Below are 18,262 nucleotides of genomic sequence, written 5' to 3'. Positions count from 1 at the left end.
TATACAATGGAAAATGCATCAGGAAAGACAATGCTTTTTTTCTAATGAGTTTGCAAGCACTACAGGAAGCCTCACTCTGCCAAACTATTTGAATAAGCTCCAGAATCCACACTGTGATACAGGTTAGAGCGAAGGAGTCTTACAAAGTCCACAAGGATACGGGATGGCTCGGTGAACGATTACAAAGAACTACATTAATGGATCTATTGTATCTAACTACTGAAAGAATACAGTGGAGATGTAGGAGGTACTCACTGGCGGGTGTAAGCTTAAATGGACAAAGTAAGAATTCACAACAGAGCAACCTAACCAAACTTTACATTTCTGCACTCAGGGAAAAAAAACAGGAAGTTGTAAAACAGAAATATCTCCAACTCTGTTTGCGGTCCAGTTTGGGTCTATTTTCCATGGGAGACTTAAATAAAGCTTTAAATTATCTGTAAATGTCAGTTCAACTTCTCCTTAGTGAGATTCTCTGAATGTCACTGTCAGTTAGCATTGCCTACCATCTTTGAGGATTGTTTCTCGCTCTGTGCCATCAATTTTCTGTCGTCCAATTAGGAAACTGGTAGTATCAGCAAAGTAAATGTAATTGGTTTCAGCATGGAAGTCCAGAGCACGAGGATTGACCAGGTTTTCTATAGGGATCATATATTCATCAGAGACTTTGGTATTCAGGTCCATTCCTCGTATTATTCCTGGGCGTCCCTTCCCATAAAAAAGAAACAATTCATTCTTTGGTCCTGCAAAAGAAAGATTACAAACATAAACAACTGATGCTGCCTAATCTTTACAGTGCATAACGTCACTGTTTCATTAACCTACACAATTAGTGGGGGAGCAGGAGTGTTATTCAACACCAAAAATTAAACTTTCATATATTCCGAAGGTATCTAAACTCAAGAAATCTAGGTAATTACATTACCTTAATTAAAATACAAATTACTTCAGTGAGCTGCTTACATCTAATTATTTTTTTCTATAAAAGTTCACACTGCAAAGCAATGCTAGATCACAGAATAACTTTGCATCTACTGTGAAATGGACATATATAGCTTTGTAGACATTTTACAATTCATTAGGATCTATCAGGGTAATGTAGACCATGACTGAAGTAATCATTAAATCTAACAAGACCATAAACTCCAGCAAATACAAACCAACATTTTTTTTTTTCACCTGAAGTTTCTCAGAAACAAACAAGACAAAAAATTACAGTAAATTTCTTTCAAATGGGAAGGAATACAACAAATCAACGCACACTGTTCTTTCATACCGAGATACAAAACGTGGATACCAGTATTTCCTGTTTCTAAGGAGATTTTTACAATTTCATCAGGTAGGTTAATTACAAATAACTGAAGCTTAGTAAGGTGATTTTCTTTCATTAAAGATACTTATAAATAGCCTTAGATCCTTAATACTATCAATATACCTCTTAAAATTCTCTAAGATATATACTTTTCCTAATGCCTCTCAGGGTTTTTTGTTGGAATTGTTAGTGAAAACTGTATGGGGGTTTGACTGAGGTCAAATATATCCATCTACCAGCATCCATCAAAGTATCTAACTGCATGCCTTTCATCTGAACTAAATCAATGCCATTTGATCAAGAAACCAGGCAAAAATAGGTATTCCCCAAGGCTTTCAGGACTGTCCTGTTGGCTGTGGGTGACCAACAGATTGCGCATACCTCGTTAGGTATACCCATAGTTATACAAATAAAACTTGTTTTCACAAAGTATTGAGAAGAACCTTGCTTGACGTACTCACATGAATGGTCTGCTTCTGAGTTACAAGTTGATTGCATGGGTAGAAATTAGGTGTGACAAACTATTTAACAGCATTTCAGTACCTATTTGCTCTGAGAATGCATAGTATATAAAGAAAGAGTAAGACTGATTAACTTAAAACATGTGATAATTTTTAGAATTCTTTAAGCAGCATCCCAGGTTTAATTTGTCACTTCTATGAACTAAGCCAAATCAAATCATTTTAAGGGAATGAAAGGAGTATATGAACAAAGTGTCAGGTACATGTTGCAAACAAATTTTACCCAAAAACGGCCCACGTGATTTCTATTGTTATTGATAAGCATGTTAAATAATACCCAGAACTATACCCTGAAATATTAGTGGCTGGCAGACTCTTTGATTTAAATAACATACTTTTGCATGACCTGCCGTCACTTCCCAAGATGAAGCCAGTCCTGCAGCGACAAGTCCGTGCTTTGTAGTTGCTGCTGAGCAGACAGAGGTGTGAACATCCCCCCGGCATTCCATATGGGTCCACTTCACATGCATGGCTTCGGACTACGGCGAGTGAAAAACAGCACGATTGAAATCCATTTAAAGCAAGATAATTATATGCATCAGCATGCAGAAAGTTTAGACAGGAAAAAAAAGGGAATTTGTGTCACAATAAATCTTTCCCCAGAATATAACTACAAAAGAAGGTGTTTTTTTAAGATGATACCCAAAACAGACACATAATCCAAAGGGCCATCTTGTGGCTATCAAGCCATACCCTACAGTGTTGTAAGCGATCACCCCTGTTTGAATAAGCTTCTGCACAGCTTTTGCCAGGCAGCACTCCCCTGGGATAGCTGACACTTTTCCCCATTTTTATTTGTTGCTTTGGTTCGTTTGGTTGGTTGGCTTTTTGAGAACTGAGTGAACCCCATGCCAATGCAGCTTGCTTTTCATTCTACTCCATTAGACAGCAGCTTTCTGGGGCAGATACCTGTGCAGAAACTAAAGAACAGAACGAGCCTTGTAGCATTTTTCCATGTATGTACACTTGGGACATAAATCCAGCTGAAGAAGCCAAAGAATTCCTTTCCCTTGACTTCATATTTTCAAATGCACGGTTCTAAATTAGCAGACCAATATATCAAATTAATTTTTTTGAACTCTTTAAGGTAAATCCGATGAGAAAACAAAATTTATCTTGCTATCCTACGTTTACTAAGCTGGCTTACAACAGGCGGACAGTATTTTAGCTCAAAAAATGTTTTTCTCTTCTCTCTCCCTTCCCTCAAGCTTTTTAGCTGTTTTTTAAAAAAAGTAATCAAGTGGTTTAAGGTCGATATTGTTAAAGGTATACAGAAACTCTACCAAGCTGAGACAGCCTTTACAGCGAATCTTGACAAGCAACAAACATGTCCATTCAAAACAAAAGAAGTAGAGAGTGAACAAAGGGCAAGAGGAGCAGAGTAATCACAGGATGTAATAAAAGATTACACTGTGCTCGTGCCTCTCCTCTACTCAACCTCTCTGACTCCCTCAGGGGTACGAGAGGGAGGCCTACAGCAAGGAGACAGTGTTTGCAACCTCCTTCAAACACTGACATCTGCAAATCAATGCCCTCAGCTACAGGGTGAAAATTAGTTCACCCAGTCTACCTCAATTTAGAGTTTGTTACCACTTCAGAAACTTCTCTAAAAGCAGTCAGGCTGTTTAATGGACGTCGATCACCAGAATTGATGTGTTACCTTTCTATCCAAGCAGTCATGGCAAGGATTTATTGCTATCAGTCATATCAAAAAATTCTCATAAAGTATCATTGTAAACATCTGGGATCTTGCTATCTTTGCACAAAGTTCCCACAAATCACACTGCTGTTCTGAATGCAGAAAGTACGTGATCAGAGCCATGATTAGAGTCTTACAGGACTATGGACTTCAGAAATTGCTATTTTACCCAAAATTCTGAGATTATAAAGAGTTTTTCATTCTAGACACAAATGAAGGTTTCTTTCACAAAAGGCAAAGATGATATTTATACAAACCAAGGAAAACTTAACAGCAATTTGGTATCTCACCAGTTGCTGTGCTGGCAGTTAGGCAGGCTAGCTGCCCGCATCTCCATGCTTTTTTGGCAACCCCGAAGACGGGGACTCTCTTGAGGTTCGTAGTCTGTCTGAAAAGCAGGCCCAGAGAAACCAGGAATCTCTGAGGTCTGAGAGCCAAGCGTGTGGACAGTATTGGACATCTAACAGTTTTAAAGGTGTTAAATTCTGAAAGTGTTGTGTCGAGCCAGAAAACTCACAGACCAGGGCTCTTTGGTGGTTCTCCAAGCTGAATGCTCAGGACTCGGGTTGTGTTAGGAGCTTAGAGATGCAGGAAAACTGGCAGTTAGCATGTAGAAAACTGGCAGATGAAGAAGCAACAGAGTTTTGCTGCGGTGACAAATTTTCACTGCATCTGCTGATACATTTTTCTGGAAGAACTTTTTTAACCACACATCCACCTAATATCTGGTTTCACGTTTCCTAGAAAGAGGAATTTTGGTCTTACCTGCTGTTTGAGTTCTTTTCTGGTATACACGGATCTCTTTAGCATTGTCAAGTCTAGCAAGAGACTGAACATCAGTGCCATTATATCTGTTTATTCGTAAAATGCTGAGGTTATCTGAATTAACTGTATATAAATAGCTTTCAAATACTGCCAAACCACAAAGATGCCTAATCTGGAAAAGAAAAAAAACATGATATCATTATTTTAGCTGAGTATTTTAGGTATATCTATGATTTGTAAACATTAAACATTACTGTGACTTGTGCATGCTAAGCTATACAAAAGGATTTCTGAATGCGTCAATAAATATTTGTAAATAATAAACACAAACTATGCTACAAGTATAGTTCATATTCTTGTAGTTCGAAGTTTATAATTAGAAAAGCTTTGTACAAGAAAGGCAGACAATTCAAAATATTTAGCAACCAAAACCATTTATCCTCTGAATTTCCCAGTTTCTCTGTCTTTTAAATTAAAAGCTTCTGCATACTTTAAGTGCAACAGCCTATTTTAGTATTAACTAACAATAAATAATAATAAGATAAATTAACTAATATTAACTAGCATTAACTAACAACTATAGTAAATATAGATATTTAAAACACAGTTTATAGGTTGAATTGATGTATTTTTTTATTTAGTTATAATCAAAGCAAGGCAAATAGTGCAAGATATACCCACTGAATATTTTCTTAAGTAAATAAATGAATAAATAAATTCACTCAGCTATGCTTGTGTTCCTTTTGTGTTGGTGCCTTTGAATATGGTTGTGGTCACACAGTACTGCTTGTTTCTCAAAAAGTGAATTCTAAAATTGTATTAATTTGTGATGTGTCGGGGTACACTGATTAAAAATTACCTAACGTTAGTTAGCCAATCACAGCTCGCACATGAAGTGTTCGATAATCCAGCGGTTGTGCTTGATTTATAGATTCAGAAAATGTAAAATACCTCATTGACAATTTTGAAAGCTGAACAAATTAAAGAGAATTTGTTGGCAGATGTTCACATATTCACAGGCTGAATATCTTATTAGTTTAATCAATAAATTGTTCACCACAAAGTATTTACTTAGCTCATTTACTCAGAAATTCAGACATAGATCACAAAAAAAAAAAGGAACAAAAAACAAAACACAAACAAAAAACCCCTGTCGTGCATCAAATAATTCAGTCCTTTCTGGAAATTACCCCTCAGTTGGCCAAATCTTGCTATTGTATTCTGCCCTTACCCAGGAAAAAAAAAAAAAAAATTGAGATCAATGGAAGTGTTTGATTAAGACCCAATAGAAATTTAATGCAATTATAGTAAGATGGAGAAGAAAACAGCCTTGAAAATAATGATGCATCTGTACCAAATTGTTGAATTCTCCTCTGCATTATAATCCTTTCTTCCATATTTCCACTTGCACTCAGTTTAAAGCTTTATTATTTAACTCCCATGCGAGCTTTTCTATATTTACACTATTAAAACTATATGACTCTTTACAATACATTTTATAATTATTTGTATTTAATTTATGCATTTGTTGGTTTTTACATCTCATGAAGCTTTTCAGCTATCTTATGCAAGAATGGAAATGTTACTTGCTACAAAGAATAGTCCTTTGAAAGCCACACAGACCATGAATCATAAAAGCCTGTATCATTTGGAAAGCATGTCTTTTGATATGCTTGTACTTAGGAAATAAACTTTAATCCCTAAAATTACTTGAGAATACTTTTCTGGTCTGCTCTTTCCTTGGACTAATGAGGAGTAACTTGGAGTAACTGTCATTCTAAATCCTGGCAAACCCAAGCACATAATGTAGTAAAATCACCAATTCTTTATTTGAGTGGAAAGACAACCAATATGCTTCTCCTTTTGTGATAGCAGTGACCAACCGAAAGGCCAAACTTCTTAATACCCTTCACCCATATTGAAAGAAACAGACATCCTTCTCCTTTCTTAGCTAGTTTAGAGAAGAAAGAATCCCTCTGAATTTGATAAAGAATCCTCTTCTGCATCTAAATTGCAGAAAGAAAAGAAAAAGCATCTCTCCTATGACACCAGTACAACTCAGTTACAAGCCTGTAAAAGTATTTGTTAGTTGCTTCTGAAAATGGCTTTCTTTTTTTAAAGTATCTATTCCAAAATGTTACCGCGGGGGGGGGGGTGGGGGTGGGGGGGTGGAATTACAAGATCTGTTATTCCAGAACAACTGGCTAAAGACTGGCAGTAACTTGGTAGAAATTAGGAAGGTGTTTGCTATTTAGCCAGGTGAACTAGACTGGTTTTTGTCACATTTTCTGCCTATTTTTAAATGGTAGTTATGCTAACCAGTTGTCTCTTGGTAAACAGTGATTACTCAGAAGCAAGCAAAGAATGACAGCAGAACAGGTAAAATGTTGATTCTGCCTGCACATTGTTACACACTCTGTTTAACCTCGGGCAGAAGCAGGTGTACTCTGTACCCACGCCAGCTCTGGGAGTCCAAGTAGCAACCAGGAACAGTTTGGTCTTTGCGAATTTTCCCTCGATTTCCATAAGCCTCACACCTACCAGGGAACCCTTCCTTTCCTTGCTACCTATTACCCTGCTCTCCAAGCGGAAGCAACAATTACGGATTGATATACTCCTGCTGAAAGACTCATACAGTTTTAGCATTTGTATGTGTGCCTCTGAACATCTGGATCAACTGGGAGAAGCATCATTGCCATCAACAAAATATGATTTAAGGGCATCCAGATTGGTCTGAACAGGTGAATAGCTTTTGCTGTTCTGTTTCTTTAATATCCTTGTGCCTGTTAGTCTCTCCTTCCTGAACTGGCAAGGATATCTTCTTGTCATTAATAATTTACCGCCTAGTATCTTTACATTGCCCCATATTTTGCCTCCTGAAGTCTTTTACAATGGAGTGTGTGACTTACACGGTGCGTTGTTCATGAGACACTGCATGGAAGCTTGTCCATAGGTTGCAAAACAGGCTAAATTGCAAATAAAACAAAACATGCAGATGGATCTTTTACTGTCTAATGTATTTGAACTAAAAAGAGAAAAAAATGTGAAATTACTGTAACTGTGAGCATTATTTAAATTTATTTATTGATAGCATTACTTTTCACTAATTTGCAAATAAATACCTACTTGTCTGCCTTTAATTATTGTATGCCTCTTTCTCCCTTGATAGTCAACAACTTCCACACTATCCAGATATATGTCAACCCAGTACACATATTTATTGACGAGGTCTAGTGCAAGAGCAGTTGGCTGTTCAATTTTAGAGTCTACTATCCACGTCCTGTTCATTCCATCCATGTCACATCTCTCAACCTTGGCAGCATTCCCGTAGTCTGTAAAGAAAAGCTTGCTGTTGAAAGAAAAGAAGATGATGTAAGTTTCGAAGGGCGTGAGCAGAGTGCAAAGCTCCTGGTGGCTCTATGCAAAGCAAGTTTTTGTTCTTCATCATTTCAGGGGGTTCATCTATCAATAACCCATATTGATAATCATATAATTACCCAAAAAATTCACCATATCTTCTAACAAATTCACAATTACATAGAATTTTCTTTCAGACAGAACGTACAGAAGTTCTAAATGCATTTCCTTACACCACAGATACACCACGTAATACTTGTCTTTTAAATGGATGGTATCTATACGTACAGAGACTACATTACAATCTTAAATATTTCTTTAACCATCATTTATAAAAAAGGGCAAGATAGTTACAAGTAACAGAGAGTGGCAAAACCACAAAGCACTTACATGGTTTGGGGAACAATTCATTGCATATAAGGTATAACAAATACAGCAATCCACACTGTCAGGTTTTTGAAAATATATTTCTAGAGAAGATGCTTTAGTCTGTAGTGAATTTGTATCCAGTCTTGGAAGGATGTTCAGGCTTTAAAATGTTTCCACAAATCCAATGAGTCATTCAATTCAAGAATAATAGGAAACTATCAAAGACTTAAAATTGCTACTAAAGCTTCCTAACCCGATACTTGATTAGCATTCACTGGGTTTAGTACACTCAAGTCAATTTTGATTAACCTGACAATATTTTAACAAGATTACCTATTTGTGAGACTAAATTACACTTGCAATCTGAAGACCACCTTGCCATGACTTTAACATGCTATAAAGAATAATCTGATTCTGGATTGAATGTTACTAAAACTACTTTGAGAATCAGGATTTCCTTTTCCAAATGAAGTGAATTATCTCCTAGTTATTACCACTAATGGGAATAACATTGGATCAACAGCATATAAACCTTGAGATATCTTTATGTTAAAGAGTAGTAATTTATAGCCTTGTAACCTCTCATAGAAATTCAGCATTATAGTATGTTTTAGGCTGGAAAGAATACATGTTTGCTAAATAGCCAAATGAGACCCATATCCTTTATTATTACCATCTCCAAATAAATAAGAATACATTTTAAATGTAGTTAAAAATGTTTCATGTGCAAAACATTGAAATTAAAAAATCATTACAAGTATTGAAGCCAGTAGAATTACCTATAGTATATGTACAGCAGCTGTCAAATGCCAAAATAAATTGATCACAGAATCATAAAATAGGGCTTGAGGAGAATTTGAAAGGTCATGTAGTCCATCACCAGGCCATAAGGCAGAATAAACTTTACCTAAAACATTCCTGAGGGATAACTCCATTCCTGACAGGGATTTCTATTTATCAAAATCATTTTGAATTCCTGTCTTGCCCTGCATTGTAACTCTGTATCCCAGCTGTACTTTAAGAACATTTTAAAAAACACATACTTAACATTCAGGTCCATATAAATCAAAATGTGCATACTACAGGTGATGTGCAAAGTAAAAAATATGTCCACAAAGCAAATGTTTAACCTGGAACAAAAACAGCCAAAGAAGTCTGTGTGTGTATATATGTATATATATATATATACACACACACACTCTTTATGTATTTCATCAGTAATAACAAGGCCAACACCTCTTACATTTAAAATAAATAGTTTAAAAAATTACATGTAGTCTAGTCTACAGTCTGTACTGCTGAGGATTCGACTTAGGTTATTTAATGCAACTTGTCTCTCAAGATTCAAAAATTCCAACTAAAGCTCATTTCGCAATCACAGAACGAAATGGGTTGCGCTGTGATCAGGCACGCAGCCCCGTGTGTATCTATAAATACACACATGCACACACAGCAGCTACAAAGACCTGGAGCTTGACTTCAGACTGACTCTACTTGATTGCTTAGCGCACAGTATTATACATGACTTAACATTTCTACGTGATAGCACAAAACAGACTAATACACAAGTTAGAAATAGTAACTATTTGCCTTTTACAACTATATTCTCTTTTCAGATCAGACCTGAAATAAAACATTTGTATGTCAATAACAAATAGAAACAGTAAAGAGTATCTAATTTAAGATGCTTCTCCAGCTTTCAGGGATGGGGGGGTCATTTCTTTGTTTTCTAAATATCTCTTATGTTAACATTTGTGCTAAGGAAGCTAGCAAGACTTCATGTGTAAATGACGTACTTTTCATTTTAAAAATAATTACTGTTCTCCTGGAGACTGACAATAATAAAACTTTATCTTTTAATGTAGAGGCAAAAGACAGAGCAAGAAAGTAGTTGCCTAACTGCTGCCGTATGATCAAAGCGTACTGAAAATTAAATTAAGAAAATTAAATGCTTTACGATGTAATCTTGAAATGCAATTCTGTATTTAAAGACTAACGCAGATTTTTAGAATGAGGTTTAAATCAGAATTGCATTTATAACACATGAAGCTGACCCGCAATTACACTGTATTTCCTTTGCCTTGGGAGTTCTCAAGGATACACTCCAGTAGTATTTCTTTCAGCTGAAGACTAATTTTCCTGCTCACAAATGGTGCTGGATTTGCCTATCCATTTTCAGCAGGGGGTGGTGAAATCTTTTATCAATTCACAGAGCAATTTCAGCAGGAATACTGAGCATGTGCATTCCCCTGTACAGCCCAAGCACTACGCATTAGTACTGACCTTGAGGGACCAGCTCTAACAGGACAGGGAGAGCTGTGTTCATTACGGCCTTTATTTCCTGAGACTACCACAGTGAGGCTGCTAATTGAGGCTGCTATAAAACAGTAAAAATTTTGGCACTAAATTGAACTTTATTAAGGCGTGTTATCTTTTGAAAGCTACAGGCTCCTTCATGCACAGAAATTCAGAATATTCTCCTAGCTCTTTGAAACTGTACAAACCCCATGTTCTGCCCATTGTTAATCGAGAACAAAAAGGGCCATCTTCTTCATCAAGTCCAGGTGCTTTGCAGGCATCCTATACTACTCTTTTTTCAAACTTCTTAAAAAATAAAAGTACTTAGTAGTTTTGACCCAATGTTCTGTCCAGAAGCTCTTCCAGAATGGTTTCATTGCTGTTCCAACAGTTAGGAATCTACATCTCATAACTAATGATGGTATCTTCAAGGCTAAATTATACCTACTGATTTCTGCAGCACCCTTATTTGGCTTAAACAGCTCTTTTCACCTGTCTTCCCCTCCAAAAGTATTTCTAGATGGCAATCAAATGCTTTCACTCTCTACCTAGCAGCTAAAGATAAGCAAAGGAAGTCAGTCTTTCTCATCCCATAAGACAGGCTCTTTATGTTGCCCTTCCGTGCAGTTATTCCAATTTTAGGTCATGTTATTGAACAAGCATGGTCAGCACTGGATGCACTGTTCCAGAGAGGAGTTCACCAGTGTCTGTACAATGGCACTGTAACTTCCCTGCATCAGCTGGAGATTCGGCCATCACTGGATGACATTTGCTATTTTCACAGCTCTATTACACTGCTGATTTACAGTCATCCTCTCACCAGCTATTACATACATCCTCCTCCCTCTGCTGATTTGCCAGGGTTTAGCTGACTTTCTCCAGTCTATGAAATACAACCCCCTTCATAACTTAACAACTTAGTCTTAAAAAGTTATGGTTGGAGTTTTTCCAACAAGAGTTTGGTTTCAACTAGGAAAACACAGGGAATATTCCCTCCACATCTGAGCAATGAAATCTCTACAACATTTTAAAATATCCTCAACTGACTAACCCACCGACTACAAATAGCAATAAAGTCATGCTACCAAATAAAACTAATTCTGGAGGAGAAGAATGCCATCACGAGACAAAAGTGACAGTGAACTTCCCAGTCCCTGTTCTCATACCAGCAGTCACAGATTCATCCTTCCTTCATTATCAGGCCCTGAAAACACGTAAGGAGGGCATCAAAAGGCCTGCTGTTCTTTCCTGACAGAAAACTTCTGTCCTCGATAGAAACTTCCTTTTAGACCCAGACAGTTACTGCTTGAGTACAGCTGCCAACATTATATGCCTCCCTTATCACCATTGGTTTTGTCCAGCAACTTCTCTCTTGTCACTTCCTTTTGTTTTCCAAGCTTTCAGTCACCTCATTCATATTCCACCTATTTAATTACTGAGAAAGAAATGTTTTCCTTGTAGAAGCCCTACATTTGGACATTTGGATGACTGAAAACTTCTGATGCACCTAAGAAGCCAAATAGTGTATAGCACAATCAGACATTTGGGGGGCAAAATTTCACAGTTCTGCAACTCTTTGGCAAGAAATCACCACCCACGTATGGAACAATATTATAAGATATCATGAAGTAGTTTGCAATTTTTTCCTGACACATACAACTGTGCTTCACAGTTGAGTGTATTCATGTGCCATTATTATTATTTTTTATTCTTTATTTCCCTCCTCAGTCTCTCATTACTCTTTGTAATAGGGAAGAGGTACACGTGTCACCATGCCCAGAAGCTCATCTATTCAGCTGTCAGGCCTCAGACTCTAAGCTGTTCCCTGTATAACTCACAAGCCAGCCTATTCCCAGCTCTTATTGCTCCTTTAATTCCCAGGTTGCCTTTTAAATCTGAAGTGCTCCTTCAGTGGACCTATGGAAGAGGAATGTGTTATTGTACAGTAACCTCAATCCCTTATGAGAAGCAGCAAAACGCAATTTCAGGCATGCCCAAACGGGACAGAGGTGCAGAAGATAAACCATCATACATCTGATAGTATGGTGTGGTTTAAGACCAAATGCAAGAGTGGAGGCTAAGTGGGCTCAGGTACCAAAACACTTTAATCACAGATGTATCCAGATTACACACCTACCCTGTTCTGCAGGAGGGAAGACTTGGTATGCTATAGAGTTACCTAAAGCTCCTATGTTAAGACTACTGTCAATGAGACCCAACCCGTGCCAGCTGCCACATAGCAATCAAATGGCAATGCCAGGGAAAATACCATCTTTTGCCTCTCCATCTGTTTCTCCTCCTCTGGTCTTCTCTTATCAGAGATAAAGATGCGTTAGCATAAGCACTACTTGGTAGGAAAAGGATAAAGATTACAAATACACACACATTTGAAGGATAGTACTTTCTACTTAAGCTGAAGAACCAGAAAGGATGTTTTTTCTGAAGTAATTACAGGTCCGCTAGCTTAACCTCAAGAAGGTGGGAATTGCTGGGGCAGATTTTGAAGGGAAGAATGACAGAGGGGTTGGCAGTTCACAGGGAACAGTCAACTGCAATGCAAATTTATCAGAGGTAAATTAATATAGCATATATAGAAAGAAGGTTGCTTTCTTAGACAAAGTTACTACCATGGACCAGACCTATCTAGATTAAAGTAAAGAGTTGACAGCATACCTCAACAGGAGCTAAGAGTAGAAAGAGCAGTACTTAATTTCCAGAAATTACACTGAAAGGATCATTATCAAGACAGAAAGCTACTGAAGATATTCCGTTGACCTTGGGAAAATGAATGAGTGACAAGTTGGAGGCTTTTTTCTAATTTAGAAGAGGGATTACGGTGTGGGAAAAAAAACCCCTCTGAATTGGAGTAACAGAAATGGGGTGCAATTTAATCGGTTTAAAACCTAATGAGAAGACCATTGGCACTGAGTGGCACCAGGCAGATATACTGTAGGACAAACTGTAAACACAGAAAGATACACTGCAGGATTACTAAAATTATGGGGACTGTGGTGAACAGGGAACCTTCTTCAGAGGAGGTGATCAAAACACCGAATTAAAAAGATTGTGTGAAAATATCTGTGGGATGCTCTGCTTGTAAATTAAAGCTTATGGTATCAGGACCTACTTACTACTTATTGATCTACTGAAGGATCTACTTACTGGATTCTCACAAGGGAACTGCCATGCAGTCCTGTATCTGATTTCTACTGCATTTAATCAAAATGAATGTGATTTGATTTAATTTACATTGCATTTAATTAATAGCATGCTTTATAGCATGGTCCGGGAACATTTTCCCCTCTGTTGATGTTTAAGTTGATTTCTGGGTTCAATAGTTTTATTTTTCATCTGCATCTAAAGCAAAAGAAATCAGCCACACTCAGATTTAGCCTGGTTTTGGTAGTAAATGAGCCATGGCCCTTAGTGTACCAGACAAATCTTAGGTACTTGAAGAGTACTAATTACTAACAAACCCACGTTTGAAACAATTGCCAGGTTTGGGGCAAAGGCAAATTTTTCCCCAGGGTCGGAACGTAAATGCCATTGGATTTGGGCATCCCCCCTTCTTTCTAGCACAGTGCAGCACCCATCACCTCGAGGATAATTTCTCCTTGCAAATCCATGCTATTTTAGGGGGTTAGAAACCAGCAGGTTCTCCAGCAATGTGCCTTAATTTTTGTAACTGGTTTTGGAAGGAAATATTGGGTGGATTTTTTTGGGCTACATAGGAGAGAAATTCTATTAAATCTCATTGGTGATTTCTGCACTGTAAAGGAGGACGTATGGTCCAAATGTTCCTAATATTTTGGAATCCTGGCAATGAGTGCATAAGAGTAAAATAATGGTTTCTTCTCAGAGAGAGCTGCAGATTTAGTGCCACGCAGGAAGCAGCACAGAGCCGAGCTGCAGATAAATGTAAAACCCCGTTAGACAACTCATTCTCCCTGCAGAGAGCCAAGCTCGAATCACCGCTTCTTGCACAACAGAACATGAGCAAAAAATCAGCAAAAGCTCAACCCAAATGCCTTAGGGGGGACATTTGTAATAAAATACCTTTCTCCTTACACAGAAATCACCAGTTCAAACAAAGGCTTTTTATTTGCAGTAACAGGGACGGCAATCTGAGCAGCAAACAGGGTCAATAGATGTGAATTTGGGGAGGGATTAAAAAAAGAGCAAATCCAGTTCACTGCTAAAGCAGCTACAAATTGTCATAATCTGTGGAGTTCTTATTGAACAGAGCAGCACAACATGCGGGAAAAGAGAAAAATCCTGCAACTATTTTTATTCTTCTTCCTACTAAAACTGTCCATCTATAGAAATATGCGTAGTATAAAGCCAAATTGGTTTGCCATCAACGGGACACCCCCCCAGTATAATTTCCTTTGACACATAGAAATACGCATTTTCAGAGATGTTATAAAGTGAATGTAATATGATAATTCAGGACTGTGATTTGTTACATTGTTGTGACCATGCTCTACTATTATTTTAACTTATCAAAACAAAATCCTGCATAGAATTTGTCAAGTTTGATCCTTTCCACTTTTGAGGGGATAAAAGCCTTCACTTTCATCTTAGGAATGACAACCAAATATACATTGAATAAAGTTTTTTAAAGGTCATAGTGACCCTTAAAAAGTTTTGTCCCCTCCCTTTTCCACCGAAATATGCTTTATCTGCAGGGAGGTAACTGCAAAAGGCACGCCACTGCACATGTCTTCCATCTGTGGGTGCAGCAGGAATATATGATAGTAAGATGTACAGGTAACTTTCTATCTCTTTATAGCTTTTTACAGTTTCAATTTTCTCTCACAAGCTATGCTTCTTCACGCTCAGATTAAATATGTAGCACACCCATATCAACTGTACCATATTCTCTTTCTTGCTCCACTTATGAATAGGTGTGAGTTTCTGTACATGCTAAAAAAAATGCACGCCTGGAATATAACACCAATAAATCAAAGACAAACACTCACAAAAATGAAAATTCAGTTCCTAGGTTTTGCTAGAGGATAAAAATGAAAAGAAAGTTTGTCTTACACTCATTCTTGTCATAAGTTAAGTCTGGGTTTTTTCCCCCATCAAGACTAAAGCTATGAGCCATACTCTTGAAAAACTGCATCCCTTAGCATATATCAAATTTATACTTGCTTGATCTGCTTTCTGTCTAAATACAATTCAATATCCTTTCATTAAAGCCATGTAATTACCTTGAGTAATTTTGTTCAGCAATGGTGCATTTCCATTGCATTTCTCTTTCTTCTGAACAAAAGGATGTTGTCTGAATTTTGAAAATTTATTCCCAATATAAAATTATAGGAAGTCAATCCAATTTTACCTTTAATGTCACCTTTTTTTCATAAATACATGCAAAGTTTTAATAACTGTTGTTTTTAATTGAAAGACTCATTGCCGATATATTCATCGATTCATTAAGGGCCCTGAACATTAGTATTTAATTTGTCCAGTTATTGCCATTCATCTGAAAATGTATGGAGTCAGATTTGATCAGATGCAGAAATCTGGAAGTAGAGTCCTTTCAGACTGGACGTCTACTTGCCCATGTGTTACTACAAGCTCATCAGTTAGAATAAGAATGAAGAAACATTGATTATTCCCAGTTTATCACAAACCAGCTGTGCCGAATTGTTGTGTTGATCCACTGAGAAAATTCATTTTTTAAAGACACTCAAACTGTCACGTAACACGGTTTTATATCATCACTTAAGTAGACTTTTAATGTGACAGCCAAATAGTACCAAGAGGTCTTCATAATATTTTAAAAATAGTGAATATAAAACCAAAACTATTTCACAAACAGACTTTTATATATTTATAAAATGTGTGTTTACATCCAAATCTGTAAACCTGAGCCTGGAGAGAACATGATGATGAATATAGTTCTTGGATTGCCCTGAGTAATTATTTCGGAGGATTAGATGGTTAGTTTCAACTGCTGTATATTTTATCAGGTATACAAGATACAGTGAAATAATTTTGCCATAGAAAATTAAAATTCTGTTTCTTCAGTGGAAACTCAGGGTCTGACATATATGCTATCATTCAAACTCAACTAGAGTTATGTATTTTTAATGTAATATTTTTTATTATTCTGCTCTGAATGATTTCTAGAGCAACAAAAAGGTGCCACTTGACCTTTCATACCATTTACATGAACCCAAATACATAGCAGAATTCACATATTCAAAGACTTATTTTCAAAGATTTAATTAGTATTGTATTGAAGCTCTTTCAACGAAAAAATAAACACAGTACTTTTCCTGAAGCTATTTAATTTTCACAATATGTTATTATATGCAATCAGAGCCTATTTTTTCTTCCACTTAATAAACAAACTTTTCCTTTAGTTGAAAACAGACAATTTTAAAAATCATTTTAAAAAATAGGATTTTGTTGTTGTTGTTGGGGGGGGGGGGGAGTTTTCATTACTTGTTCAGTACTTGTAGGGAAAAAAATAGAAAAAAGACGACCCCTGAAAGTGTGTCTGACTTGCAGCCTGATGAAACTCAGCCTAACAGGACAGCAGTCTGGAACTTGGTAGGTTTACCTTTTGTCCTCGAGCTAAGTTCAACTACGGAGCAAATCAGGACAGCACTAGCAGTAACGCGCTTTTTAAAAATGACTGTCTAGACACAGGAGGCTATTATTTCCCAAACGCAACCCCACTTCTCCAGTGGCTTTTCTTTCCCAGAATTTGAGGTATGGCCCTTTCAACCCAGTTTGAGAAACGTTAGTTATATGGACTCTTTGGCACTACGAAATGCAAAAAATGTACCCATTCAGTTTGTCAGAGATTTAAAATCATGCTTTCTACATCACCTACATCTACCACAATACAGATATCTACTTTAAACTAAGAATGCTTTGTCTTCAAATTTGTGATTTGTCAACTGGCTTCTTCTATTTAGAGTTACAGAGAATGAAAAAGGCAGCATTTTTGCAATATTAATTTATTTAAAATTTATTATTAATGTGAAAAATAAATTATAACAGGTCTTCCGCCTTGGTATTTTATGACCTATACCAGATTAAATGTCAGTAATAGCTGGCATTTGAGAACCTGTCTCATCCATCTTATACAGAAAATGCTACAATAATCATCATTATATAGGATTATATTAAATTAATCAAAAATGCACAGTTTGCAAGCTTTAGGACTCTCAGGGCTCCTCCGTCACAGACGGACCTGAAAAAGGCTAGGATTATATTTAGAGGTGTACTCTTTAGATCCCAAATGCTTCAGACCCCAGTTGTGAAAACTGATGATTTAAAGTCATGTTGAATTAGCAGTCAACAGCAAGGATGGTGATTTCTTCTCTCCAACAAATTCATGGAAGAAGAATATATCAGTGGCTATTAAATGCAATGATATTTCTAACTCTGAAAATCACAATATTGTACACTGCTGGAAGCCGGCAGGTTTACTGTGGGAACTACTACTGTACGCTGCTTTTATTCTTACTTTCTCATCTAAGCATGTCATTTTGCTACAGTTCCGAAAAGTCCCATCTAGGATGCTATGCTAAGGGACTGTGCTAGTATGTTCTTCAATACCACTGTTCTCAAAGCTCTTGGCTTAGATTTAAATAATTAAATATAATCAGTGACATCAAAGCTGAAGATGATCTTGGATGAAGACATGGGCTATACTGTAGAATAACTAATTTGATGAAAATTAAACTTCAAATTTGTATTTTTTTATATATATATAAATAAATATATATACACACATATAATTTTAATTTATTTAAGAAGTATACTTTAGAGCAATCTTTACACATGCTAATAATTTCACCTTATGCCAAAGGGGAGCAAACACATTTCATATTTGATCTACACAAGCAAACAGTGCTAACACAATGAATTCTTAAGCTCATTTAAATTGTGCATATGGCTATTTAGTGTAGTGTAGAA

The 18,262-nt window shown here is 36.7% G+C and overlaps 1 protein-coding gene across 1 annotated transcript in view; it reads right to left on the bottom strand.

Moving 5' to 3' along the window:
* LRP1B (LDL receptor related protein 1B) overlaps positions 1-7,594 on the bottom strand; it is a 309,784-nt gene extending 302,190 nt beyond the window's left edge. The window contains exons 1-4 of the mRNA XM_072874983.1: positions 7,424-7,594; positions 4,298-4,469; positions 2,169-2,312; positions 507-743 (exon numbers count right to left, since the gene is read on the bottom strand). Of these exons, the coding sequence (XP_072731084.1) occupies positions 507-743; positions 2,169-2,312; positions 4,298-4,469; positions 7,424-7,594 (724 nt within the window). The remainder of the gene's footprint in view (positions 1-506; positions 744-2,168; positions 2,313-4,297; positions 4,470-7,423) is intronic.
* Between the last annotated feature and the right edge of the window lie 10,668 nt (positions 7,595-18,262).

This window comes from Ciconia boyciana, chromosome 10, assembly GCF_034638445.1.
Source record: "Ciconia boyciana chromosome 10, ASM3463844v1, whole genome shotgun sequence".
In the NCBI taxonomy this organism is placed as follows: domain Eukaryota; kingdom Metazoa; phylum Chordata; class Aves; order Ciconiiformes; family Ciconiidae; genus Ciconia; species Ciconia boyciana.
Note: the sequence above shows the minus strand (reverse complement) of the source record. Positions and strands in the feature narration are given on the sequence as shown.